The sequence below is a fragment of the Lissotriton vulgaris genome, chromosome 7 (genome assembly GCF_964263255.1).
Source record: "Lissotriton vulgaris chromosome 7, aLisVul1.2, whole genome shotgun sequence".
Classification (NCBI taxonomy): domain Eukaryota; kingdom Metazoa; phylum Chordata; class Amphibia; order Caudata; family Salamandridae; genus Lissotriton; species Lissotriton vulgaris.
Genome location: NC_141695.1, coordinates 502803625 through 502830613, shown reverse-complemented (window position 1 = coordinate 502830613; position 26989 = coordinate 502803625). Strand labels below are relative to the sequence as shown.

General features: G+C 43.2%; 1 protein-coding gene across 1 annotated transcript in view; it reads right to left on the bottom strand.

Annotated features, from left to right (window-relative positions):
• Positions 1 to 26989, bottom strand: part of DNAH9 (dynein axonemal heavy chain 9) — a 1435662-nt gene that overhangs the window by 531220 nt on the left and 877453 nt on the right. The window contains exons 54-55 of the mRNA XM_086930591.1: positions 20371 to 20493; positions 8038 to 8242 (exon numbers count right to left, since the gene is read on the bottom strand). Of these exons, the coding sequence (XP_086786717.1) occupies positions 8038 to 8242; positions 20371 to 20493 (328 nt within the window). The remainder of the gene's footprint in view (positions 1 to 8037; positions 8243 to 20370; positions 20494 to 26989) is intronic.

The following is a 26989-nucleotide window of genomic DNA, read 5'->3' as shown; positions in this document are numbered from 1 at the left end:
ACAATAAGACAATGCTCAGATCCTGAGTCACATTTCTTAAGGCTACCTTTGATGTCAAGTTTAAAGAGGCTTAACAGGCCTCCCTTCGCTCTTCCTGCTGTGCTAGCCACAGCAGGAATACAAAAATAACTGTAGCCATCAAGAGAAAAACTATTGTTTGTTTCCCAGGTTTCCTGTAAAGCGATAATGTCATACTTAGATATAAGGTTTAACCATATTGCATTATCTGCTTTAGTCTTGATACCTGCTATGTTCCAAGTAAGCATACTAAGAACAGGCACACTATTCCCTATCTGTCCAGAATGTTCTGGCTGAAGTCAGTCATTATGGTCCAAAAATGATAAAGGTGCAAAACAATTAGACAGTAAGAGGGGTTGAGCAAAAGGATTCTGATAAGCTAGGGGTACTGATTGATTTACAACATTGCGATGATGGTCACGACCCCATCTATGGTTTAAATCAGAATTAGAATCCCATCCAAAGGCTGGTGTTTTAGGGTATGTAACGTTCTGTTGCTCACCATAAAAGAATTTCAAGGTTAATGGTACAACAGAACCCTGCCTGCGTTGTGGTGGGAGTAAGTTAATGAGAATGTTAGGTAACACGCCTGTGTGTGAAAAGCTTACTGCCACGCAATCCCCCTTAAATTTTTTGGGGCGATTACCCAGCCATGGAACCCTTTTAGCAGTTTTGATCTCTTGAGCCAGCTGTTGCCCCCCCCCTGGGGCTAATCTCATATTAGTTGTAAGCCACTGTAAGGCTTTATTAGACAGAGAGGAAGGGGATTCTTCAGTACCGGCTTCTAAAGGTGGTACATTAGCCAGTACTAGAACAACAGGAGAAGCTTCAACTATAAATTGGAGAGGGTCAGTTGGCTGAGCATGTGCAGGGGGTATCTCAACCGTTAAAGGACCGTACCCTCTATTAGTATTAGAACCACTAGTTTTCTGATCAGGAAGCTGGGGTGGTGGATTATTTAAGGCGTCAACTATGTTCTCCCCCTCGTGATCATCAACTTCTCTACTATTATTACCCAGGTTTGACACCAATGTCATGACATTATCAACACCCTCTGTTAATTTGTTCATCTGCCCTCCCAGTTTTTTAACTTCAGATTGTAATTTGTCGATTTTAGAAAGCAATGGTTTAACAATGGATTTAATTTTCATATCTATTAAGTCAGCAATTCTGTCAAACAAATCCTCATCATGGCTGACATTAGACTTAACACTTCCCCCTCCAGCTTCCTTATGGGTAGCTTTTGGGGTGTTTACCCTCTTCCTCCTGGTCCCAGATCTTAGTCCCCCCCGCCTCGGCAGGTTTTTAGTTTTCCCAGAGTCCAACCGGGAAGGTTGTTCAGTGATTGAAGTATCTTCATCTGTAGGGGTAGCACGAATTTCCTGATCCGCATCACTGTCAGATTTATTTCCAAGCTCCACTATAAGAACCTCAGGACCAGATCCAGATAGTACATTGTCATTTATGGAGCCGGATTCCTGCGTGGTGGGACAGTTGAAACAAGCATCATAGAAAGTCTGCAAGGACACTGAGTCCTCAGGTGAGGGGGTTAGAGAAGGGGACAAACAGTGTAGGTCAGGTGACTGACTCAGTCCCAGGGATTCTCTCCTCTGTAGATTAATTTTTTCCACTGTTTGCACCAAACAGTTTTTCATAGTGTTAGCTGGTGGTGCAGATCCCTTTTTAGACATAATGATGAATATTACAAGGAGCCTGACCTCCTGAAACACACAGGGGGCTATGTATAACCAACAAAACAGTCTTACTTGTTCAGTAGGGTCCCTTGTGTGCCTTGTGCAGAGTTTCTGGCCCTGCCCTGCCTCCTGCTGCCGATGAGGGCCGTAGAGGGCCCGCCCTTTGCCCGGGCTTAGCCCCGGGCGTCCCGCTCGCGTCCCGCGACGCGGGTGTCTGCCCGCCTTTTGTGGCTGCTCGCGCTCTCCGTGCGCGTCTCTCTACGCGCCGCCGCGAGGCCTGCCGGGTGTTGTGGTTCCCGGAGCGGCGGCGCGGAGTACAATGCCCAGATGACTCCTGGCGGTGACTATCAATGCTTTTACATCTCACTGTGCATTTAAATTATCCCCTGAGGCGGAAAGCCGGGGGTTAGGCTAGCACTTTTTTAAAAAACGAACTAAATTGTTTTTATTATTGTGTGTTCTGCTGGAAGATTTAATTTCCTTTTAAAACATTGCACTCACCCGCGCTCTTGCACCAACTCGATCCCTGGTCCTCGCACAGCGATTTACAGCTGATGCAATCGAACTCAGGGACGGACGCCATCTTGGGGAGAACGAAGGGCAGCGCTCCAGTCTTGCGACGCCTCCCGCACTCCCAGGTATAAAAGTGGCCTCTTACTCTGCGCACAACATCTCACTGTGCATTTAAATTATCCCCTGAGGCCGAAAGCCGGGGGTTAGGCTAGCACTTTTTAAAAAAACGAACTAAATTGTTTTTATTATTGTGTGTTCTGCTGGAAGATTGAATTTCCTTTTAAAACATTGCACTCACCCGCGCTCTTGCACCAACTCGATCCCTGGTCCTCGCACAGCGATTTACAGCTGATGCAATCGAACTCAGGGACGGACGCCATCTTGGGGAGAACGAAGGGCAGCGCTCCAGTCTTGCGACGCCTCCCACCCTCCTCTACCACTATATGAAGGACAACACCTCCCGTCCGCGCAGCGGGCGGGCGCAGCGGGCGCGACGGCGGCGCGCCGAAGGCGCGTCAAAGGCAAGCCCGTCTGCGCCCGTCCGCACCAAGGACGCGACAGGCGCAGGACACTCTGGTCCTTCTCACCCCTCTCTTCTGTATCAGGCAAGCGACCTTCGTACTCTCAATAATGCAAATATTTGTGCTTGTAACACGGATATGAGTAAGATTGAGGGACCTTTTTCTTGTAAATACTGCAAATGGACCTCCCTCGAGCCCCCAGTTCAGACTACAGCTCCGCTCACCACCACGTCTGCCGACACTTTAAATTTTAAAGGTGGGCTGCTAAATGCCCGTTCCATGTGTGGCCATAGTCAGGACATTAATGACCTTATTCTTGAGCAGGACCTGGATTGCCTTCTCATAACTGAGACATGGCTAACGAATAGCAGTAACCCAGACTTAGCAATAGCCCTGCCAGACGGCTATACCATTGTTAGGCAGTATAGAATGAAGGGGAGAGGAGGAGGACTTGCTTTGGTGTTAAGAAACCATATAAAATGTCACACTTTCAATTTAGAACCTCTGCAAGGTACAGAGGGGCTTGGTTTCTCCATCAAGCTAAATGACACCACCTCCTTCTCAGGAGGGCTAATTTACCGCCCCCCAGGTACTACAACTAAGTTTTTAGAATCACTGAGCGATTCCCTAGGTCAGCTCCTTCTCCGTTACCCTCATTTCACACTTCTGGGAGATTTCAATTTACATTTGGAATTCAAACTAGACACTCAGGTGCTTAATTTCCACCAATCCCTGGAGATTTTCAATTTACAACAAAAGGTAACGAAACAGACACATCAAGCAGGCCATATCCTGGACGGGATATGCACGAATTTTCCCCTTCTGAACAACCGCACACCCATCCCACAAATTTGGACAGATCACAGTCTGATTCCCTTTAGCATCAGAACGTCACGCCTCCCAAACTCATTGAAATTGAGTCAACAGTCAGGAAATAATATAAACTGGACTAAGGTCGAAGACAGTTTTAAACTTCAACCCATAATACAAACTCAGACTCCCAACTTGTCCGGTAATGCTGAACAAGATTCAATACACTTTCACAGCTGGATGCAGCAAGAGATTACAAAACGCGTTCCACCGAAACATCCCCGTAGAATGGAAAAAAGAGGAAAGAGGAATGCCCCCTGGTTCACACCAGAACTGGCAGCGCTCCACCTATTATGTAAGAAAGGTGAACGCAATTGGCGTAAAACCTACGATCCTGCCCTCAGAACCCTTTATGTCCAACAGAGGAAAATATATCTAGCCTCTATTAAAATCGCTAAGAAGGAGTATTACACTAACGCTATAAAGGAAGCAAAACAAAAACATAAAACATTATTTTCCATCGTAAAGACATTTACGCATCCAAAAACCCTACAGCCGGAAATTCCACCCTCCTTAGAACTTTGCAACCAAATTGCAGATTTCTTTGTGGAAAAGATTGACCTTATACAAAAGGATTTCCCAGTTCCTCAAGTCTATCAGCCCTCGGTCCCCTCTCTCCAGGGAGAAAATGCAACTGGTAGTCTTAGCATCTTTACACCAGTGTCACTAACCCAAACCAGGGAAGTAATTCTTGCTTGCAAATCAGGTGCCCCTTCCGATTCGTGCCCCCCACGAATTCTTCATCAGGCAATCGAAGTGGTCAATCCTTTGATAAACAAGATTGTAAATACCTCTCTTAATACAGGTATAGTCCCATGCCAATGGAAACAAGCAGTCGTAAAACCCCTGATGAAAAAACCCAATAAATCTCCCACAGAGTTGGCCAATCTACGCCCAATTTCACTTCTCCCAGTTCTGGGCAAGATTACAGAACAGATGGTATACAAAGAACTAAAAAGATACGTAGAGACCAACAATATCCTGCATCCTCAACAATCAGGTTTTAGGCCGAACCATTCCACAGAAACAGCCCTGATTGAACTCACAGACTCCATAAAAATCTTGCAGGACCAAGGAAAGAACGCTGTTCTAATTTTATTAGACCTCACAGCGGCGTTTGACACCATCTCCCATACAATATTGATAGGGAGACTTAGAGATATTGGAATCTCGGGGGTAGTATTGACATGGATCATCTCATTTCTGACGGAGAGATCACAAACAATTGCATAAGGTCCTTTCCTTTCCAAGGAAAAAAAGGTATTGTCAGGAGTCCCTCAGGGCTCTATTTTGAGCCCACTCCTGTTCAATATTTACATGGTTCCTCTCATCTCCCTCATTGAATCATACGGCATACTTGTAACATCGTATGCCGATGATACTCAGTTCATTGTACCTCTTGAGAAGAGATCTACCAATGCTGAACAAAACCTCAAGAACTGTTTGAAGGATGTGTTTCTCTGGATGGATAAAAACCATCTTAAATGCAATGTAAATAAAACAGAGATTCTTCCTATGGTAAAGTCCCAGCATTTGTGTCCCAGCAAATGGTGGCCTGAAGACTCTCCTGCTCCCCCACAAACTGTGGTATCAGCAAGAAATCTAGGGGTCTTATTTGACACCGAGCTTTCATTTGACCAACATGTCAGGAATGTGGCAGGAAGCTGCTTTAGTATTATCAAATCATTAAAGAAATTTTTCGACTTCCTGCCCATTGACTCACGAAAAGCTGTCACTGTGGCTCTAATCCTCGCACGTTTGGATTACTGCAAAGGCTTGATGGCCGGCGTTAAGAAAACCACATTAAAAAAACTCCAGAGCGTACAACACGCAGCGGCCAGACTTGTTCTTAAACTGCCAAAGAAATCCTCAGCGTCAGCTGCCTTAAAGACTTTACATTGGCTGCCTCTTCACAAGAGGATTTTATTTAAAATCCTGATTGTCGCCTTTCGAGCATTCAATGGCGCCGGCCCGAAGTACCTCATTAGGCGTTTCCCCCATTACAATCCTACTAGGACATTACGATCCGCAGGAGAAAATCTAATTAAATTGGCCAAATTCAACTATAAAACCAAGGGGGGTAAGACCCTAACCTTCCTATCATCCAAAGCCTGGAATGCAATGCCCAAACACCTTAGACTACTGACTCAGGAAAACCAGTTTAGGAAGCTTCTGAAATCCTGGATTTTCAATCTTCCAGATGAGTATGTAATGACAACCATTTAACTCTGTACCTGTAATTGTATGCACTTTGTCTTATTAGCGCCAGGATGCTCCTTCCGGAGCGATAGTTGCGCTGTACAAATAACCAATACAAATACAAATACAAATACAAATCTGATTTTTGAGGGACACCCTAGTAATGACTAGTCGAACTGTAGCTCTGTATAAGACTTCCCATGCGTTTGCCTTGTGAGGAACACCAAGTAATGACTTGTGGAACTGTGCCTTCGTGAAAGAATATAAATGCTTTTGGATTTGACTCGTGAGGGACATATAAATACTTCTGCATTTGTCTTGTGATTGACACCTGGAAATGATTTCGGAATTGCACCTTCATGAAAGAATACCAAAGCTTTTTATTAGACTAGCAAATGTTGATCTGTACATTTTTATGCTGAAGCCACACCCCCTCAACGTTATGAAGGACATTGTAAGTAGTTGCATCTTACTCAAGAGGACATTTAGTAACAATGTGAGTTATTGCAGTATTGTGACTGACTTGTTAAGGAGTTGTTTCTGACTTGAGAGGTACATCTAGTACATTTCTGAAGGGCTGCAGTCTTGTTTTAGATTTCACACTGTTTTGTCTGGCTCAGAAAAGATACCCAGTAATGGCTTGAGGTAACTGTATCTACGTGAAAGGCCAGACTGATTGGCTTTGCCAGTGCGTGTTTATGTTTAAATCAAAGTTTTCAGTGGAATCTCAGTGTTTGGATCCACCTGAGTAGTTGGACTTTTCCAGTCAGCATCTTAAATCAGGAGGGCATATTTTAGGTTAAAGGACTCATCTTCTATCAACAAGCCCACACAGGCATTAAGAAGCATGACTGAACGGCCTTAAAGCCTGACTTTTCATTATGAAATTAACTCATCTAACCTATTCCTTCATATAATGTCTATGCAGCAAATAGATATCAGCAGCACCAATGAACCTGTGAATGGCGTTCAACATATAATGTTATGGTGCAGCATGCCATGCCTTAGCCACCAATGATCCCTATACAGATCCCAGGTGTCATTGATATGGTCAAGACAATTGTGCTCAACATCTACTTACATAATAGTTGGATTGGTGTCAGGTTGGCGCACTATCTCAGCATACAACTCCTTCACCTTTCTTCTTTTTTTTTTATTACTTTTTTTTGCAAATCTCTTAATTGATTTTATATTTTCAATATACACAATTTCTGCATGCAAGCAGTATCAGACTTTGGTTTGTATCATAGATATGGTACTTGTATGTATTTGTGTACAAATTGCCGTATGCAGACAGTAGAAATATGATTAAATACAGACTCTTGATTGTAACCATTACTCACATCTACTAATCAAGCACGATAGGAAACGAGGGACATAGAAACAGGACAAATATCATGATCATATAGTTCTAGTTATCTTGTACTTCAAATACGTTACTACACGTCTATTACTGTTTCCTTCCTTCACCTTTCTCTTTAAATCAGTTTGCAGGTTGCCCCCCCAATCCTTTCCTGTTCAAGCTAATTTCCTTTGGCATTGCTAACCACCCTCTCCACTGCTAAGATATACATGAACACTGCCCGGCTACATCTCTGGGCCACTGCCTATGCCCTATTTACATCACTGCACAGAGCACTCTCCTCTGACCCTTCTCATTTTCAAAGCAGCCCTCATGAACCAACTCATCCTACTTTAAAATCTCACATACCCACTTAGCAAATCACCTTCCACAATGGGGCTCAGGCTGAGTCTTGAATTCTTCATGAAATAATTCATTTTGACAGATTGAATATTGGAGTGTTGAGAGCTCCACTTCAGGCAGGTACAGTCCTCCTGCTTCAACATTACATTTGTTCTGCTTTTCCTGTGTAATCAAGAACATTCTACCCTTCAGTGAGGGAATCTTCTAATAGCCTTGCAGCACTTCTGCCGCAGACCAGGCAGGTTGTTAAAGGCCCTCTCCCTCTTTATAGGCCCTACTCTAAGACTCGGGCCTATAGGTCAGGTGCAATGCCTTTAATATCTGATATAGCTCTTGGCTGTGGCTATAGGACTATAATGTACCGCACTCTACCTGATACTATTGTTGAGATGGCCACAATCCACTCAATTATGCACACATCAAACTTTCTATAACCTTGGAATAGCTTCTATAGTTGAAATATTGATATATGCAATAAAAGGGAACAACTATAAACACACACAGGAATTGCTATTACCTTCAGCTCCTCTAGATCTGGGCGTTCCATGCTGACCACAGCTGCCAGCAGCTGGTCCTCTAAGCCGTCTCTTGTTACTGTGAAGTTAATCAGCGTGCACTGGGCCTGCATCTCGGGCTGGTAGTGAGGATTTGCCAGTTTTGTGTGAAGTATGAGACGGAAACTCGCATTATATTCACATTCTTTGTCTCCAATTTTAATATATCTGAAGGAAGGTAAAGCACAAGTGTACCACTTAACATAAAAAGAAAGTGAGTGCACAGTAACAACAGTGTGGTAGAACAATGCACAAGTGTTTTAAGAACCAGCAAATATTATGTCCATACCAAAAATCTGAAAAATGGTTAGTTAGGTTGAACTGAATTATATAGCATTCCAGAAGAGGATTTTCGTTTGAGGTTTTCAGCAAGTATCCAACATGGTCACTCAACGGAGTTCTCGACATATATGGCACTTTTTTATTTAAAACATTACCTAAACCTAAAGAGGAAACATTTTCTTGGGACCTGCAATATATTCAGCAGTCAACTTTACTTTCATTCTTGCATCGCAATTTATTGTATTTCCTTTTGATATTGGCACTCTAAGTGACAGAAGTGTTTTGCAGTAATTTATTTAACAGCAAGTTCTTAGTTTTTCGATCTTTGATCTATTCTCTGGTTTCCCTTTCTCTGCTTCAGGATAAAGGAGTCAGTGAAGAGACCTACGTTTGTCAAGAATCAGAGTATGGACAGCTGACACCACATGTAAACGATCATGTTTGCCCGCTCGCTTCTTTAGGCTGGTACACGGGCTGATAATGCCATCAGTCCTTCTGTATCGGACAGATCTCCATGGAGTAGGCCGATCATGTCCAGTCATGAACAGTTGCCGTACTAGCCACCAAAGGGCCCGTTCAAGCAAAAATAATGAACTTTTCTTTTGGGAGAGGATGTGGCCTAACAGCTAAGATGGTCGTCCTTAAATCTGGGGAACCAGGTTCGATTCTCGGCAACAACGCTCAACACCCTGTGATTCTGGACAAATCACTTAATCTCCCTGTGCCTAACAAAAATTAATGTGTCCTTCCTTATGTAATGCAACTGGTGTTCATGTAAAGTGCTCTGATACCCAATACCTTCGGTTCAAGTTTGCACAATATCAAACTCTGAAAAAAAAACTTTACAAGCCATGGCTTATGCCAATGTTTCTCATACAATACAATTTAAGGGTCCTAAGAATCAAATACCTTTTACAGAGAAATCTACAGATATGGTTGACTGGCTCCTCATGAAAAGAAGAATAACTTTCAAGCTGCTCACGCATGCATATAAGGCCCTCCACAACATCAGGCCACAATACCTCAACCACTGTCTCTCCTTCCACGCCCCCAAGAGAAACCTCTGCTCAGCTGACCTCTCCCTAGCCACCATGCCAGGAACAGAGCGGGTGGAAGGTCCTTTTCCTACCTCGCAGCCAAGGCATGGAACTATCTTCCCCTCCACCTCTGGCAAAGACCCACACCATTCCAGTTCAAGAAAAACCTCAAGACCTGGCTCTTCAGATTACCCTGACAGAGCTGCACAATTACCCTCCCCCATAGCGCCCTGAGACCCTAACAGGTGAGTAGTGTGCTTTACAAACACCTGGTTGATTCATTGATTGATTTGATATGTGCATGTCTAATCGTAAAGCAGCAGACAATCCCTAAACAGAAATTCTGTGAATTTGGTACACTATTGTTTCTACTTCATAAAGGCGTGTCATAATGATATCTTGGTAGAGTTTACAGAAGGTTTTTTATGGGGAACGACCATCTTTTCTTGCATAACTCACTTTCCCTTTGTAATTGTTTAGTCCATGGATCAACCCCAAAGAAGCAAGAGCTTTCAGGTTTTTAATTATGCGATCATGGAAAACAGGAGAACCAATCTACAGCCTTTTGAGTGGGTTGGCTAATATGCTGGGTTGGTGAAACCGAGGTTACCAATGATTTGTTGCACGATCATAGTGCACAATTCTTTATATCTACAAAACTATAAATGAGGATTAAATTCTGTCTTCAAACAGCTTATAGCATCAATTTACTGAATACACACGTCTGAAAATTAGCAAATAAGAAGGCTTTTCAAGATATTAAGTGTAAAAAGTACAGCTTTGTTAAAATTGTGTTAAGTATATGATGAGTTTGTTCATATATTCACTAGTGACCTGTTACATTGGAAACACCTCTTAGTAGATGATTTGTAGAGGGTTCTTGCAATGCTCTATTTTGCCCACATCACGGGTGCACAAAGATTGCACAACAAGTGATATATTAAAACATGCCCAATTGATGTTTAGTAATCTAAACAAGAAATACTGCTAGTTGTATTTTTTTGTATAATGAAAGGCTTAGGCCTATAAAGCTGTATATCGATGCAAATCGTGTAACGAATCTACTTGTGTGGTAATGTAATGGTATGTGTATTTGTAAGGCACATGTGTCAGGTATGAGTGCATACCGGTGCAATAAGAATGGCAGAGGTGCCCTGACAGGAGCCTATTGGAATTACCAGATATTCAGGTTCTTGCTAAATTCTAAGAACGAGCTGGCAGCTCTGCTGTGCAGGGGAGATTGTTCCAGCCTTTAAGAGTCAGGTAAAAAAAAGGGTGCAGCCCCAATTCTGACTCTACGGATGCAGGTGCATGGGCGAACAGGAGGTGGGCCGAATGGAGGTGGGAGTACGGGTGTTCAGGTATGCCGGGGACTTGTTTGTGTGGTGCTTTATAGGTTAGGTTTTGGAATATGGGAGCCAGTATAGGTCTTTGAGGTGTTTGGATATGTGAGTGAGGATTGGAAGTTTAAGAGTAAGTCTGGCTGCCACGACCGACGCCAACTCTGCAGCCAGGGAATTTCACCGCTGGGTCTCCTGCTGTGCCGACAAGTTTGCACCGATCCGCCCACCCACCAAACAAAGCCCGCTGAAAGCCGCCTGGTTCACTGCAGAACTCCAAGAAGCCAGACGCTCCTGCAGACTCCTAGAGAAAACCTGGCGAAACCTGAAAACCATGGAAGCACAGAACAACCACAAGAGAGCCCTGAAGGAATACCACCATTGCATAAGGGACACCAAATGAACCTTCATAAAAGACAAAATCTAGACCAACGCCAAGCAACTGTTCAACGTCATACAGCAGTTCACAAAGCCCACCTGCGAAGCCATTACCGTCACACCTTCCTAGGAACTCTGTGACAAACTCAGCTCCTACTCCCATCTGAAGATCAAGGCCCTCTACGACAACTTCAGCAAATCAACTATGAACACCACCACCCCTCCCACCGACAAGCCGACCATCACGTCCTGGGATCCCGCTGCCGCCGAACTCATCACAGCGACAATGAAGAAAACCCACTCAGGAGCCCCCACGGACCACTGCCCTTCGCACATCTTCCACAGGGCCGCCACCATCATCGCGCCCGATCTAGGAGGCACTATCAATGCCTCCCTCAGATCAGGTTTCTGTCTAGACGATCGGAAACTAGCAGAGGTGAAACCCCTAATCAAGAAACCCACGGCCGATCCAACAGACCTGAAGAACTATCGGCCCATCTCTCTCCTGCCCTTTGCGACAAAAGTCACAGAGAGACTCGTAAACACCCAGCTGACCGCCTTCATAGAAGAGAACTCCATCCTGGACGCCTCCTAGTCTGGATTCCGCAGCAACCACAGCACTGAGACCGCCCTTCTCGCTGCTACCGACATCTGCATGCTACTAGATCAGGGACACACCACGGCCCTCATCCTTTTAGACCTTTCCGCAGCTTTCGCACAGTCTCACACCACACTCTTGCAGCCAGACTACACGACGCAGGAATACAAGTAGCCACCCTCGACTGGATCCAATCCTTCCTCTCCGGTAGAACCCAGAGGATCCGACTCCTTCCATTCCTCTCCAAACCGTCAGAAATCAACTGGGGAGTACCCCAAGGATCTTCACTCAGCCCCACGCTCTTCAACATCTACATGGCCCCCGTCGCCGCCATCGTCAGACAACATGGGCTCAGCATCGTTTCCTATGCCGTAGACACCTAGCTCATCCTCACGCTCACGAAGAATCCCGAAAACACCAGACTCTGCTTCCAGGAAGGAAGGAAGAACGTGGCGACCTGGATGAAGGACAGCTGCTTGAAATTAAACTCAGAAAAGACTGAGGTCCTCATCCTCGGCCCCTGCACCTCCGCCTGGGACAACACCTGGTGGCCCTCCACCCTCGGGAGCCCACCCACCCCTACAGACCATGCTCGGAACCTCAGCATCATCCTTGACTCCTCCCTCTCCATGAACTGCCAGATCAAAGCTGTCGCCTCCACCAGTTTCAACTGCCTTTGCATCCTCCGTAACACCTTCAAATGGATCCCCCCCGACTGCAGAAGGACCATCACCCACGCACTCATCACCAGCAGACTAGACTACAGCAACGCCCACTACCCCGGAATCAACAACACTCTTCAACACAAACTCCAAATCATCCAGAACGCTGCAGCCAGACTCGTCATCGGGACACTGCGCCACGAGCACATGACACAACACCTACGAGGCATCCACTGGCTCCCCGTCGAGAAGAGGATCACCTTCAAACTCCTCACCCACGCCTACAAATCTCTCAACAACATCAGTCCCAAATACCTCAACGAAAGCGTATCATTCCACGTAGCCAAGAGAAACCTCCGCTCCGCCGACCTCACCCTAGAAGTGGTCCCCTGCATCCGCAGAAACAGAACCGGCAGCGGAGCTTTCTCCTCCAACGCAGCAAAAACCTGGAACAAGCTCCCGCTGAACATCAGACGCTCCACGACCCTGCAAACGTTCAGGAAGGACCTCAAGACCTGATCCCGAGCCACCGTCCACCCCCCATCCATCGCATTGAGACCCTCACGGGTGAGTAGCGTGCTTTATAAACTCCTGATTGATTGATTGATTAATTGCTATAGTGTTAATAACCTGGACGGAGTCTCTTAGTGAGTTGCAATGTGATACAGATGTAGAGGACATTTCCTTAGTCCAGCTAGCTGGTGACCAGGGCTTAAGTGACAGTACTTTGGGTGTTGGGAAGCCATGTGAATAATTTTCTGAGAAACTGGATAGTATGGAAGCAGGATGAGGTGACTTGGTGACCTGGTGGAAGAGCAAGAGTTGATTATCAATCACGATCCTTAGCTTCCTAGAGGAGATCGATGGTCTGGGTGCCAGTCCTAGGTCTGAGGGTCACTAGGCCAAGGACCAGAGGAGATGTTTTGTCAGAGTTGTGCTTCAAGCACTTAGTCCCGATAAATGTTGTTACTTTGGACATGCAGTTAATGAAATCTGTCTCAATGTTGGCTGTGTCTTCGGAGAGGGTGAGAATGAGCTGTATGTTGTCTGTGTAGAATATAATGGTGAGGCAGTGGGTTTGTCTATGCTACTTACCGGGACCTTGTAGATATAGAAAAGCGTGACGTTGACCAAGGAGCCCTGGAAGACACTGCTGATAAGATTGGAGGGAGAGGAAGAATAAACATAAAGCTAACTAATGACCTGTGGAGAATCAAATAGAATTTGCACATCGCAAATCTCGAAATGGAACATCCAGGTTAGATATCAGGTCAAGTTTAAGCTCTTCTTTAACAGAAAAATATCTATCTAAACCTACAGATAGGGGATACCCTGTCAAACCCTCTTATAATAGGTGGTATGCGCATAAGCTCTATCTACAAAAGAGGGCACCCAATAAAGTAACATGGGCAGGATATAAGCAATCAAACCAAGACTCTATTTTTGCCAGAAAGCATTCATTAAAATGTTTAAGAAGAGTATATCAAACAGGAGATCTAGAAGGCAATAAGAGTGTAACATGAGGATTCTTGGTCTAAGCTACATTATGCTTGCAAAGCTAACAATATGAAACTCTTTTGGGGAACAATTAATGGCCTGGAGAATGGTTGCAGGAATGTAAATATTGCCAATATCTCCAAATCAAGCTGGGACATTTTTATCTCAGGTCTGTATGGAGTTCACCCAGAAATATATACAGGAAAAAACCTCCAACTGAATATTCCATCCATTATAAGTGACACATACTATTGTTGTATCGGGATTGAAAGCCATCACAAATAAAAGCCAAGGCTAACAGGCATAATAAATGAGGAAATGATAATAACGACTATAGATGGAATAAGATCTAATGGAGCACCCAGCACTAACAGTATATCTAAAGCCACCTTTAAAGCTAATCCAGAAATGTGGGTAAGAGTTCTGACTCCATTATTCAAAGAAGTTGGAGCAACTAAACTAGTCCCAGAATCATGGAAAGAGAGTTGTTTACATCCAATTTATAAGAGTGGCCCTCCAGACAACCAGGCTAATTATCGGCTTATAGCCATAACCGATGTTGAGGAGAAGGTCTTTGTATCATGCCTTCTTAAGGACCTTGAAGAATAGGCCACATCATCAAACATAATACCAATAAATAAATCAGGATTCTGAAGAGGCCAGTCAACAATTACAAATTAACTGAGCCTTACATTGGTGGTGGAAAGGGCAATATCCCAAAAGTAAAAGCTATACATCTAAGTGGCGATTTGAAAGCCACTTTCGACAATGTGTCACGTAAGTTGCTATAGTCAAAGCTGGCAGCATGAGTTGTGACGCAAAAATTACTAGATATGATTATGCTGCTATATAAAAACACTTGGGTCCAGGTGAAATTGGGGGATGGCAGTTGTTTGACCTTGCATTTTGAACCATTTTGCGGATTTAAGCAGGGCTGTGGTCCAGCACCATGTCTCTTCAACCTCTTCATGGCTGATCTACCTTCCTACCTGCAAAACATCAATGCTCATTCTCCAAATTTCTTAGGTTCTAATATAAAATGCTTACAATATGCAGATGATACCATACTACTTAGCCATATGCCAACAAGTCTTCCATGGCTAATAGAATCCTTCAGCAATTATATTACAGAAACTGTTTACAAATTAATACAAAGAAAAACAAAATCATGTTGATAGGTGGATTTAAATCAAGACCGCAAGAACAGAAAGTAAGTAGAACAGTGATTGAGTCAGTGAAGTCTTACAAGTGTCTAGGAATTAAATTTAACCACAGTGTATTTTAAATGTCACTTGAACAATTTAAAGGCTAAAACTACTCCACTCATATGTGCTTTTAGTTATTTGCACAACAAGCTTTCATGCTCTAGCCATGAGCACTTAAAAAAGCTATTAAGGCTAAGATGATTCCTTCTTTGGTCTATGGATCAGTAATTTTTCAAAGCAACAACTACAAACTCTTGGATACATTACCAAATATAGCTTTTAAGTCCATTTTTAAGGTTCCGCATAACAGTGGTCATGCGGAAATCTAGTTGGAATTTGGCCTGACTATCCAAAACTTGGTGAGGCATTCTTCTTTTTTTTTTAAAGTTTATATTCCTTGTTTGTATCTGCCCCGGCACTCTTGCAAATTTGTGTTGGCAAGAACTTAGAAAATGTGATTTTACAAGTGTTTGGAGATTCTATTTAACAGAGAGCTTGCATACTTTTAATCTTCAGCCCTTTGGACATTTGGATGTAAATAAAGCCTCTATTAGGCACTTATTAAACTGATCAACAAATCTTTTATCTTTTGTGCAGGATAAAGAGGCCTTAACAGAAACAAAGCATACCTGGACTGCTATTAATACATTTGAGAAACTTGAGCTTCAGCTCTATCTTCAGGTCCATTTATAACCTTTTATTAGGGATGTATTTCTTAATTTACGATATCCAACAAAGAACTGCACCCAAAGATGAATTTAACAATGGTCATCAAACCAGTATAGACTTTGTGGTTTCTCTAAAGAATATCTATTGTACATAGTGTGTGTCTACCCTCGTGTACTTCAAGCATAGTGATCTCGGCTGAAACCTTTGTTCATAGCTCATGGAGTGAGAACATGCTGCCAAGCCATAATCCTTTGTCTATCCGAAAGATCAAACCATTTAATTGGCCAATTTACTTAGGGGCATACTATCAAGACAGGTGATAATGGGCTTAATAATATTCTCTTGGAATTCCAATTGAAGCCCATGTTAGATGTGAAGGACATCTAACATGGGCTTCAATTGGAATACCATAGAGCATATTATCAAGCTTATTATCGCCGTTTTAGCTGCAGTTTTCTGCCGCTAAAGCGGCAATAATTTTATCACCTGTCTTGATAATATGCCCCTAAGTTTGTTAACCTAGCTGATAATATGCTGAATTCAGATTTAAAATCCTCATAGATTGGTGGGAGTGCAGTGATATCTTTTTAGCTACTTTCTTCAATGTAATAATATATATGATAGCTCTATCCTGGTCAGTTGCCCAGTTTTTTTGAGATCTGTTTTTATAGACTACAAGTACTGAGGCACTTTATTGTTCATTTGCACAATGGTACATAGCGTTTACAATTTTATTGAATTGCATTATGGTGCTAGTTAATTATTACATGTTCCTCCAATTATGAAACAATTAACTGCTGTGTTAAAGATGTATATATGTGGTATCAATGTCCCAGTATGGTATATAACCACTTGTTGTTCTGATGCATAATAATTGTGAATTTTATGGAATTGGCAACGGTCCTAGCTAATCGACATCTTTTATTTTGAATATGTTTAATGGTTTGTACATGTAATATTGAAATATTTTATTTTTTAATGATTTTTATTATCCAGCAATATGGAAAAATAATAATAATTGGCTAGGTCATGTGAAGATGAACTGTTCCAATGGAGTGTGGGTCCATGAATACCAGTCTTTTGGAGCTGTTGGATGAGGATAGGGTGGAAGACGGTGTCAAATGCGGATGAGAGGTTGATGGGATGAGTAATGCTGTGCCCCCTTGTCCATGATTGGACAGATGCAATTAGTGACCACAATGAGGGTTAGTCTCAGTGTTGTGGTTAGGTCTGAAACCAAACTGTGAAGGACCCACAAGTGGTTTGCGTTGAGTTGCTCAGCAAGTCACTTCTGATGATGTTAAGCAGAATGTTAGCCTAGTAGGGGAGGAGAGGCCTTAGGTGCACTGATGAGTTTTTGGGAGTGGTAAAACATGGCATGTTTCCAGTCATCTTGGAAGGGTACCTGTAGTGAGAGAGTATTTAAGGACTGGAGTGAGGGCCTTGCGGATGGAATCTAGTCCTTTGGAGAAGATGAAATGGGGGCAGGGGTCCAAGGGAGCTCCAGAGTGGATGAAGCATATGGTAGTTGCAGTTTCCAGAGGGGTGATGATGGGCCAGCAAGTCAGGGTGGTATCCAATATGATCAGCTTGGCGGACTGGAGAATGGTGAGGGTGGAGAGGTGTGGTTGGCATGTAAAGTTGTTGTAGATGGCACTGATTCTGTTGCTTAAGTAGTGGAGGAGCTCAGTACAGGGTACATTTAGAGTACCTTTAGGTACTGTGACTGGCGGTGAGGGACATGACATCCTTCATAATGGAAATTCTCTGTGGAGTTGTTGGTGCTGTTTTGAATCAGTTCAGTAAGAGCTGAGCACGTTTTAGATTGGAGTTACTAGTGGAGTTCTGGAGGGCTGGTTTGCAGGTATTCCTGGCATTGGTGTTGTGGGAGTGTCACCATCAGCCTGCTAGCTGTTTGCAGTGGTATCTGGAGAGCTGTAGGTCATCCCTGTGCCAGCTTGCCTGCGGTTTAATTCATATTGTAGAGTTGATTTTGAGTGGGGCCATGGTTTTAGCACAGATGCTGATCCGATTGCTGAAATTTGGGACTGAACATGCGAAGTTGTCTTGGTGCGTCAGGCGTAGAATTTAAAATTCAGTCATCCAGATTTTCTCTGGAACTTTGTTTAGTTGCATCATTAGTAGTTGAGGAGAGGAAGTCCAAATCGAGAACAGAGTGGTCAGTCCAGGAGAAGGGGTGGGATTCTCCACCATTATTTTGGAGAAGTTGGGTAAGACATGGTCAAGGACAGTGCTGCTACATGATTGGGGTAATTCATTTGTTGGGTGAGTCTGATTATAAAGAGGTGTTTCAGGAGGTTTGTGGTGTTGGGGTAGTTGTGGTCCTTGAGGTGGAAGTTGAGGTCATAATGGAGGATGAAGGAGCTGGAAGTGAGCACCAATGCGGTGATGAAGTCTGTGAGGGTGGTTCTGAAGTTGGATCTGGGTCCAGGAAGTCAGTAGAGTAGTTCCCCAGCTAGTGTGGTATAGATTGAGATGCTGAGCTTGCAAACTAAGAAGAGGTGGTCGCTGGAGTTTGCAGCTGTAATGGAGACATTGATTGGGGGAGAGGATGTGGCCTAATGGCTAGAGCAGTCGACCTCGAAGCAGGGGAACTGGGTATGAGTGCCAGCAAGGATGCTCAACATACTGTGATTCTGGGCAAATCACTTAATGTCCCTGTGCCTAGCAAATAATGAAGGTAACTGGTGCTCATGTAAAGTGCTCTAATACCTTCGGGTCTAATTTGCGCTAAATAAACGCCCCCAAAAATAAAATTATATAGTCTTTGTAGATGACGTAAGCCCTCCTTTGGGTTTGGTAGGTCTATTCTGTATTGCAATATTGTAGGTGGGGGATAGCCTTGGCAATGTCAGGGGCAGATGTCAGATTGAGTTAGGTCTCAGTGAAGAAGAGTAGGTCTGGGAAGAGGTTGTGCAGTAGGTCCCAGATGTCGGTGTGTTTGAAGAGAGCTGGTGTTGAGAAGTCATGCCAGAGGTTGGATGTGTGCAAAGTTGTGGGGCGACAGGTGGGGTACAGTTGTGTGCATGGGATGACGGAGCCCCCAGCTTGTGGGCGGGGTGAAACACTGGAAAGGTAGAAAGAGATGCAGGACAGCACAGATTCAGTCCTAGTTGGGGAGGACTGGGTGCCCAGTGTTCCAAACACAGAGGTTTTCAAGTAATTAGCGTTTTGGTAGCAGCGGGAGTGTGGTGGACCAAGGGTCCTGGCACTGGGCGTGGCACAGAAGGGCATGCCTTTTGGCTACCATTAGGTAGGTATGGGATGGGGATGGAGTTCTGGGTGTTTTGTTGAGTGTAGCTGGGCAGGGCAGGAGTGAGTGGCAACAAATACAGGAGTAGCAGGTAACCGTGTTGGGTGGGAAAAGGTGGGAAAGGCATCAGAGGTGGGCAACAGGCATGTAATGGAGGCAACAAAATAGACAGAGAACTCCAGAGGAAAGAGCGAAAAGTGGGAGAAATGAGGAAAGAGTAAGAGAGCTAAAACAGGGCAAAGAGCAAAACAGGGAAATTAATGCAAGAGATGGTAAAGCAGGAACAAACGAGAAAATAGAGACAAAAGTCAAAAAGTATGTAATGTGTCAAAGTAAGGGCAGGAGCACAGTAAGAGCAAGAGCAATAGCGCAAAGGAGGTGCAAGGTGCAAGAGAATTCAAGAATCTCAAAGCAAGAGAGACAGAGCAAAAAGAGGCAAGAGGTGAAAAGGTAAAAAAGAACGAGGATTGAAAGCAGAAAAGAGATCAAAGGCAGAGGTAAGTGGTAAGAGTCAAGAGTGCGGACTGGCGAGGTCTCAGGTAGGTGGAGAGAGGGAGCAATGACGGAGAGATTTACCAAAGGGCTGGGCTTGCTCCGTGGACCAGCCTCAAGTAAGACAGGCAGAGCCAGGAAATGCTTGTGTAATGGCTGGTCCATGCTGTGGCTGTCATTAAGTAGATCCAGGAGGGTAGAGGAGATCCAAGTGGCAGTGGGCAGAGCTGGGCGAGGGAGGTGCAAGTGACTGGAAATTCAGGAGCACCAGGTATGCATGCATTGCAAGAACAGGCAGGAAAGGCAGACGAAGTAGGGCAAAATGAGCACCAAAAAACGGCAGAAAGAGAAGACTACAGAGAAGAGTGAAAAGCAAGAGAAATAAGGACAGAACATGAGAGTTGAAATGGGGTAAAGAACAAAAAGGTGAAAAGAATGCAAGTCTTAGCAAAGGAGCAAAAAGAGGCAAAAGGTTATAAAGAAATGTAAGGTTGTTAAAGCAAAAGCAATCGAGAAAAAGAGGTGCAGATAATGCAGGACAGTCAAAGTAAGAGCAATACAGCATGGAAGAGGCGGAGAGGCCTCAGTCAGGTGGAGGGATGGAGGTTGATGGCCTCAGCCCAGAGCAACTGTGAGCGAGGTCTGAACGCGCCAGGCCTGGTCACAAGACTAAGCCCAGGTAATGGAGGCTGGCATGCAGGACCAGGCTCTGTCTTCCTATACAGCTTAGATGTTTCCTCCTTGACCGCTGCTTGATTGTCATCTGATAAAGCATTGTGGTTGCTATATGATAAACAGAGACATGGCTTGTCAGAGGGCCCACTGTCAAATCTACTCATATAACTTGGAAAGATCCACTTACCTTCCTTTTTTGATAGTTTCACGGCCAAGCAATGGTCCTAAAACAGGATCAACACTTTCTTCAAGGTTTTCAATCAAGACAACTTCACCAGCTCCCAAGGCTCTTTCCATGGTATCCAGATACCTACAAAAACACAGAGTTATAAACATGTAGAGCAGAAGGCATGATGCATTTGACCACTTACACCAACAGATGCACCTGACTCTGCATAGTAATCTGCTACCTCTACAAAGCTTGGAGCAACAGAAGTTTCCCAACAGCAGTGCATTTGATTTCTAACAGCCAATGTCCCAAAGGTACAGCAGAAACAGTACATAGAAAAAGCAAACACAGACTTGATGTGACCGACGCTTCAGAGAGCCTGAGTAAACAAGATTCTGCACTGCTAGTAAAGGATATGCAGCCTTTACCACTATTAATTGTAGGAAAGTCATCGCTTTTACCCTAATCAGACCCATTTTTTGACTGATATGTGTGGTTACTGACTCTGAAGTCCCATGGGCTCTGCTAACCAGGGCCAGTGCTCTGTCACCTTAAGGTATATGGTAATTGGTATAATTCAAATTGGCAAAGACAACCTACCTATAAGTCTCTAATATATAGTAGGGAATTAAGTTTTGGACAACTAAGTGGACTTAATTCACTTAAGTATAAAACAAAAGAACAGGTGCACCACTACTCAATAAGCAGGGAAATTATGTATACAATCTATTCCCAAACGACAAAGTTATTCCAAAGTTTCATTTATTCAGTATCAAAAGGATTTATAAAAACAGGGTCATGGACATCAGTTGTTGACAATGGCACAGCCGACGCGTTTCGTCCTTGAAAGGACTGCTTCGGGGCATTAAATGTTTCCCCATATCATAAAGGGGTAACAGGATTAACAGATATGTGGTTCTAGTATCAAGAAATCAAGTGAGCAAAGTTCAATTTCAAATTCCCAACTGGTAACGATCCATCGTGTCATTTAGTCAAATTCCAAAGTTGCATGTTCACAATAACAGACAAAAGTTAGTATCGAAACGTTTCCTACCCGGAGTATCTTAAGAGAGTAATATATTCAATGGCACTCAGTGAAATACATGTGTTCCCCGTGTATCACAGCATATCAAGGGAAACTATTGGTCATATCCGACCTAGAGCCTCTTATAAAACTGAGGTAAGGCACCGTCAATCAATGGCTTACAACCAATAATAAGCTATCAAGAAGCCCATCAGGGTCCATCAGCGTGCCAGGCGTAATAACCAGAGGACAGAAGCTTCTTGATAGCTCGTTATCGGCTGTAAGCCATTGATTGACGGCGCTTTACCTCAGTTTTATAAGAGGCTCTAGGTCGGATATGACCAATAGTTTCCCTTGATATGCTGTGATACACGGGGAACACAAGTATTTCGCTGAGTGCCATTGAATATATTACTCTCATAAGATACTGCGGGAAGGAAATGTTTCTATACTGACTTTTGTCTGTTATTGTGAAAATGCAACTTTGGGATTTGACTAAATGACACGATGGATCGTTACCAGTTAAGAATTTGAAATTTCACTTTGCTTAGTTGATTCCTTGATATTGGAACCACATATCTGTTAATCCTGTTACCCCTTTATGATATGGGGAAACATTTAATGCCCTGAAAAAGTCCTTTCATGGACGAAACGAGTTGGCTGTGCCATTGTCAACAACTGATGTCCATGACCCTGTTTTTATAAAACCTTTTGATACTGAATAAATGAAACTTTGGAATAACTTTGTCGTTTGGGAATAGATTGTATACATAATTTCCCTGCTTATTGAGTAGTGGTTCACCTGTGCTTTTGTTTTATAATTTTTGAGTTCCGTCTGGAACAACATTGTGACAGTGGGTGTGATTCAGTGTGCACACATTTCCTCATGAGTATATATGAGGTCAGAATTATGGAGGAATAACAATTTAGGTGCTGCCAGTTAGAAGGGATCCACTGTCAGACGCTTTGTTTTTACATTTAATTCACTTAAGTGTATACTGCTGTGGTGTCTGGTGTCATTTTAAAGTCAACCCTGTCTTGCAGGCTGGTTAAAAAAAAAAAAGCAATGTCAAATTTCAATTTTGGAATAAAAATCACTACAAAGTCCAAAATGGCATCTCTATTACTTATAAGTCACTCCTAAGGTCTGTCCTAGGTGCCCCAAGGGTAGAGTGAATAATTATAAAAAGCAGGGACAATATCAAAGATGTTTTATATGCCCAGGTAAGAAAAAACAGTCAAAGTAGTTGTTCCTTTTTGTTGTGCTCCTAGACCATAGGCTCACACGAGGAAGACTTTATTAAACTGAATAAAGTCTATCTTTGCTCTGGACCTAGCTCGCAATTTCATTCAAGGTATCATATAATGCTTATAATAAACCCAACAACTTGCCAAGGTTATATTTATTATAACGATTATAGTTGTTTTAGAATTTACTATCCTGAGGTTACCCAAAGAAGTCCTGTAGCAGCTTTTTCTAATTGGTGAGCTTTTGACAGTCTGAGCCAAGCTTCCCCCTGAGTAGGTGTGAAGAGGCCTGGGGCTGTAAAACTACAGCCTTTTGGTGGGAGGAGATTTGCTTCCTGAAGCAGCCAGGGAGAGGAAGGGGGTTGAGGAGATAGGTTGGGCTTCAGAGGCAGGAGAACAGATGTCATTGGATCCAGACCAGCCCCCACTTCCTTGATCCAAATGGGAGTCCTCTAATTTTATAAGGAGAGGGGCTAGAGGGTGAGTGTACTGAGCTGTTAGCCATACCTCTGGGTTGGGTTACACAGACACACACCAAGGAGAGACTTTCTCCATTTTGATTTTTGTGAAAACAATTTACTCTGTGTCACAAATATACCACACTTCACATGAATTTGTCATTGCAGAAGGAGGTAAAGTTACCTTTATTGGTTTGGGTGTCCCCCTCCTCCAATCCCAGATTGGAGAATAAATATGGAAGAAGTGCAGGAGCTCCTCAGAACACTCCCTGGAACAAAAGAAGAAGGACTGCCCTGCTGAACCCTTGTACTGCACCACAGAAGGGTACACCTGCTGCACTCTCAAGGCTCCACAAAAAAGGACTGTGCCTGACTCAAATGAAAAGGAGTGGACTCTCTAATTATCAACAGGTACAACAGAACTGAAAGAAGTCACCTGCAAACTCAAGGAGAGCATCTAGCGAGCTGACTAGTTGCAACTGTTTTTTTTTCCTGGACTGTGCCGGTGCATTGTGGGAAATTGAGACCCAAAAAGGCAATCCTGAGGACTGGCCTACGAGCCCGTAAAAGAGAAAAAAGCTCCAAGAAAAAGGTGAACCTTTGATCGGGACATAACATTCAGCCTATCCTACCCAGGCTCCATCGTGGTCAGCCTAAAACTTCGACTTTGTCCCGGTCCTTTTATTCCAGATAGCCTTGAGTGGTGCGTTAAGCTTTTTGGCTCTAGAATTCACAACTTTTGATTTAATCTTTAAAAATTCATATCTCCGGTTCCCTGCGCTGGATCTTTGTCATTTTGGTGTCATTGTAAAGATAAAAAATATTCTCAATATTCAATTTCTTTCATAAAAGTTACCAACAGAGAAGCATTTAAAATAGCTTAGAAATACATCAAAAAAGCTTAACAATACACTGGCAAGTTTATGAATCCCATGGCCGGCAGCACATCATACATTTGCCTACATTTGACAGCATACATCACATGATGGATAAGAGAGAATTTACAAACATAAAAGCAACATTTATCAAGGGATCACATCATTAAAAGAAGAGTTCAGCCCCAGGACTGTTCTCTAGTGTGCCTTGATCGAATGTGAACTGTGCATTTTATTGCGGTTGGATAAAGCAAGCTCGAAATGAGCAAACCTTAACGAATAGTGCAAAACAGCAAATTTAAAGACATATTAGAGTCAGCTAGTTGTATAAGGGCAGGGGAAAAAAAGACAAAGTACCTGTCTGCCGACACATTTTTTTGCTAGATGGAACAGGCTCAGGGAAGGCAGACCTTTGAAGTGTTGCAAGGCAGCAAATTTAATGTGCTAGTTGGCATTTTAGTCTAAAGCCAAAAACCAAACAGGGAGAGTGGGTAAGAAACTGACTGTGTACAGGATGCACACTTATTCTACAAAAACCTCAAAGGGTCCGCTAAATGCACTAGACTGTAACAGTTCCTTTCATGGGGGCTATTGCCAAATTCTGAAACTATAGGTGTTGGTAGTGTGATTCCATATCTTTACGTCTTAGGAACCACACCCTTCCTAAGAATTTGGCTAGGGTCCGATCTTAAGGTTCTTGAGGCTGCAGCGTGTCTCACAGAGAGAGCAAACTGGCTTGATCCTAGACAATACTTGTTGAATATAGGCAGGGCAAGCAAACAAGACGCGTGCTACAGTTTCATTGGAGACATAGAAGACTTGACATATTAAGAGGGGTGCGAAGGAAATGGACCATTTGCCGTAAATGTATTGAGGGGAAAACTTCCAAACCTAAACTGAATGTAAAGCTTCCTGTCAGTGGGGTCGGTAATGAAATCTAAGTAGGGTTTGAGGGAGATCTGGTTCTTGAACATATTAAATTACTCAGTAAGACCCTATTTGTGGTGTTAGCATCAGCCAAGGAAACATACGACCAGTATAGATATTTGATTTTTTTCTTTGGGGGGCACTGGACTGCCACTGCCAGAGAAAAGTCACACAAAGCAGGTAGTCCCAGAAAGGTGAGCAATTTCTTAATGTTGTTGAGCCACTCTGTTTTGTGGAATGTATCCAGCTCTATAAGCTCTGGCAAAGCCTTGGCATATGGGCCTAGTTCTGGTGTTACTCTCAGCCTCCTCCAAAACAGGAAAGGCCTGATTCTTGGTTTGTCTAGGATTGACCTCCTTTCCATGTCAAGGTTCAACAGGTGTATCAGGTGATGACTGGTAACATAGCTAGATATCTCTGGAACTTGTTTTCAGTTTTGCTCAAGTCAGTGATATTTTGGAAATCCCAGAGCTCAGCCCCCTTGAGTGCTGTTTCAACCGCCTTTGCATCATAGAGCTGTAGTGCTGGAGTTATTGACTTAGTAAATGATGCACAATGTTCTTTCAAGATGGCACACACAATGTGATCATGTTCAAGTGAATGCTTATCTATATGTGGTGAAAGCCAAATTTCTAGGCAGTCAAAAGCATCTACTCTCTCGATGTCACAGCTCCCAAAGAACACCTTTACTGTAAACGACGTATGCTGGTTGATGGTCATATACTTTATTTTGGTGCAGTTTACTATCAGTCCCCGCAAAGAGAGGAATTCATCAAATAGATTTAACAAGCTCTGAATTCCACTCAGAGTCTGAGACACTAATATAGTGTTGTCAACAAAAAGTAGTGTGGGAGTTCTCAAACTTGCGAAAGATGAAGTGTCATGGGGCCATTCTGAAAAATCATGTATGTACGGTGAGAACAAGGTGAGGTCCCGGAGACACCCTTGCTGATCGAGATAGCCAGGTGGCCTGGGTTACATATGAAACCTAAGATTCAAACAGGTGTCCCCTCTCTCAACCAATTGGAAGATATCAGTCCATATGGTGTAGATTTTTTCTGTTCCCTGGATATGGACAATTAATTTACCTGTGTTGATATAAAGACAATGGGTGGTGCACCTTTGCTTCTTTTAATAAATTCAAGAAAATTGGTCCCTTTGGGTCAATAGAAATAGCACTTGTTTGTCAAACTGCAAAATTTGAGAGAAAAAGTTAACCGAAATGCTTTCAATGCTCTTTGGCAAGTAATTTCAATAGTAGTCTTTTTCTGAAAAATTAATTAAAATGTTTTTTGCTAACTGTGAATGTGCATCTTCATTCATAAAGCCATTTTCCCGTTTTAGTCCAACATAAAAATGACTTGAGTTACTAGTGCAAGGATGATGGTGTAATCATTTATGTCTGTATGTTTAGATGTGCACCATCACTCTATAATCTTGAATGCATGTTTAGATTTGCACTCAGAAATGTTGAGACAGCCCAGATTTGCACCATCACTTAGAAGTCTTGATTATCACAATTCTATGTGAATTTAAGTGCATGTTAAAATGTGCACTACCCCCTCAAAGGTCCAAGTTTTTGCATATATTTTTCACTTCTCTCAAAATATGCTAAGGTTTGCACCATCACTCACTAATCTATTGAGAAGTAAAGTATAACAAATACAGAGAGGTGAAATATTGCAGAGCTCAGAGAGCTGAAATGTTGCAACCTGCAGCAAAAGAGAATTCTATGCGGACAGACAGTCTGGTGCTAAACATTCCACAATGTACCGTTAGAAATAGGGGTCTCTACTTGTTAGAGGTATTCACCTTTGTCCAAATAGGGACCCTTGCTTCTAGTTAGGAAAAGGGAGATACACACTTTAGATAACCCCTGCTCACTACCTTGGTAGCTTGGCACGAGCAGTCAGGCTTATCCCAAAGGCAATGTGTAAAGTATTTGTACTCCAAACGCCACACCAGTTTAGAAAAATAAAGTATCTTTATCTAAACTCAACAAGACCAAAACAACAAAAATCCAACATGCATGTAGTGACATAGCACTTAAAAACAGGTATTGCAAAACTAAAGTTTGTGGAAAACAAATACCTCCACTTGGGGCT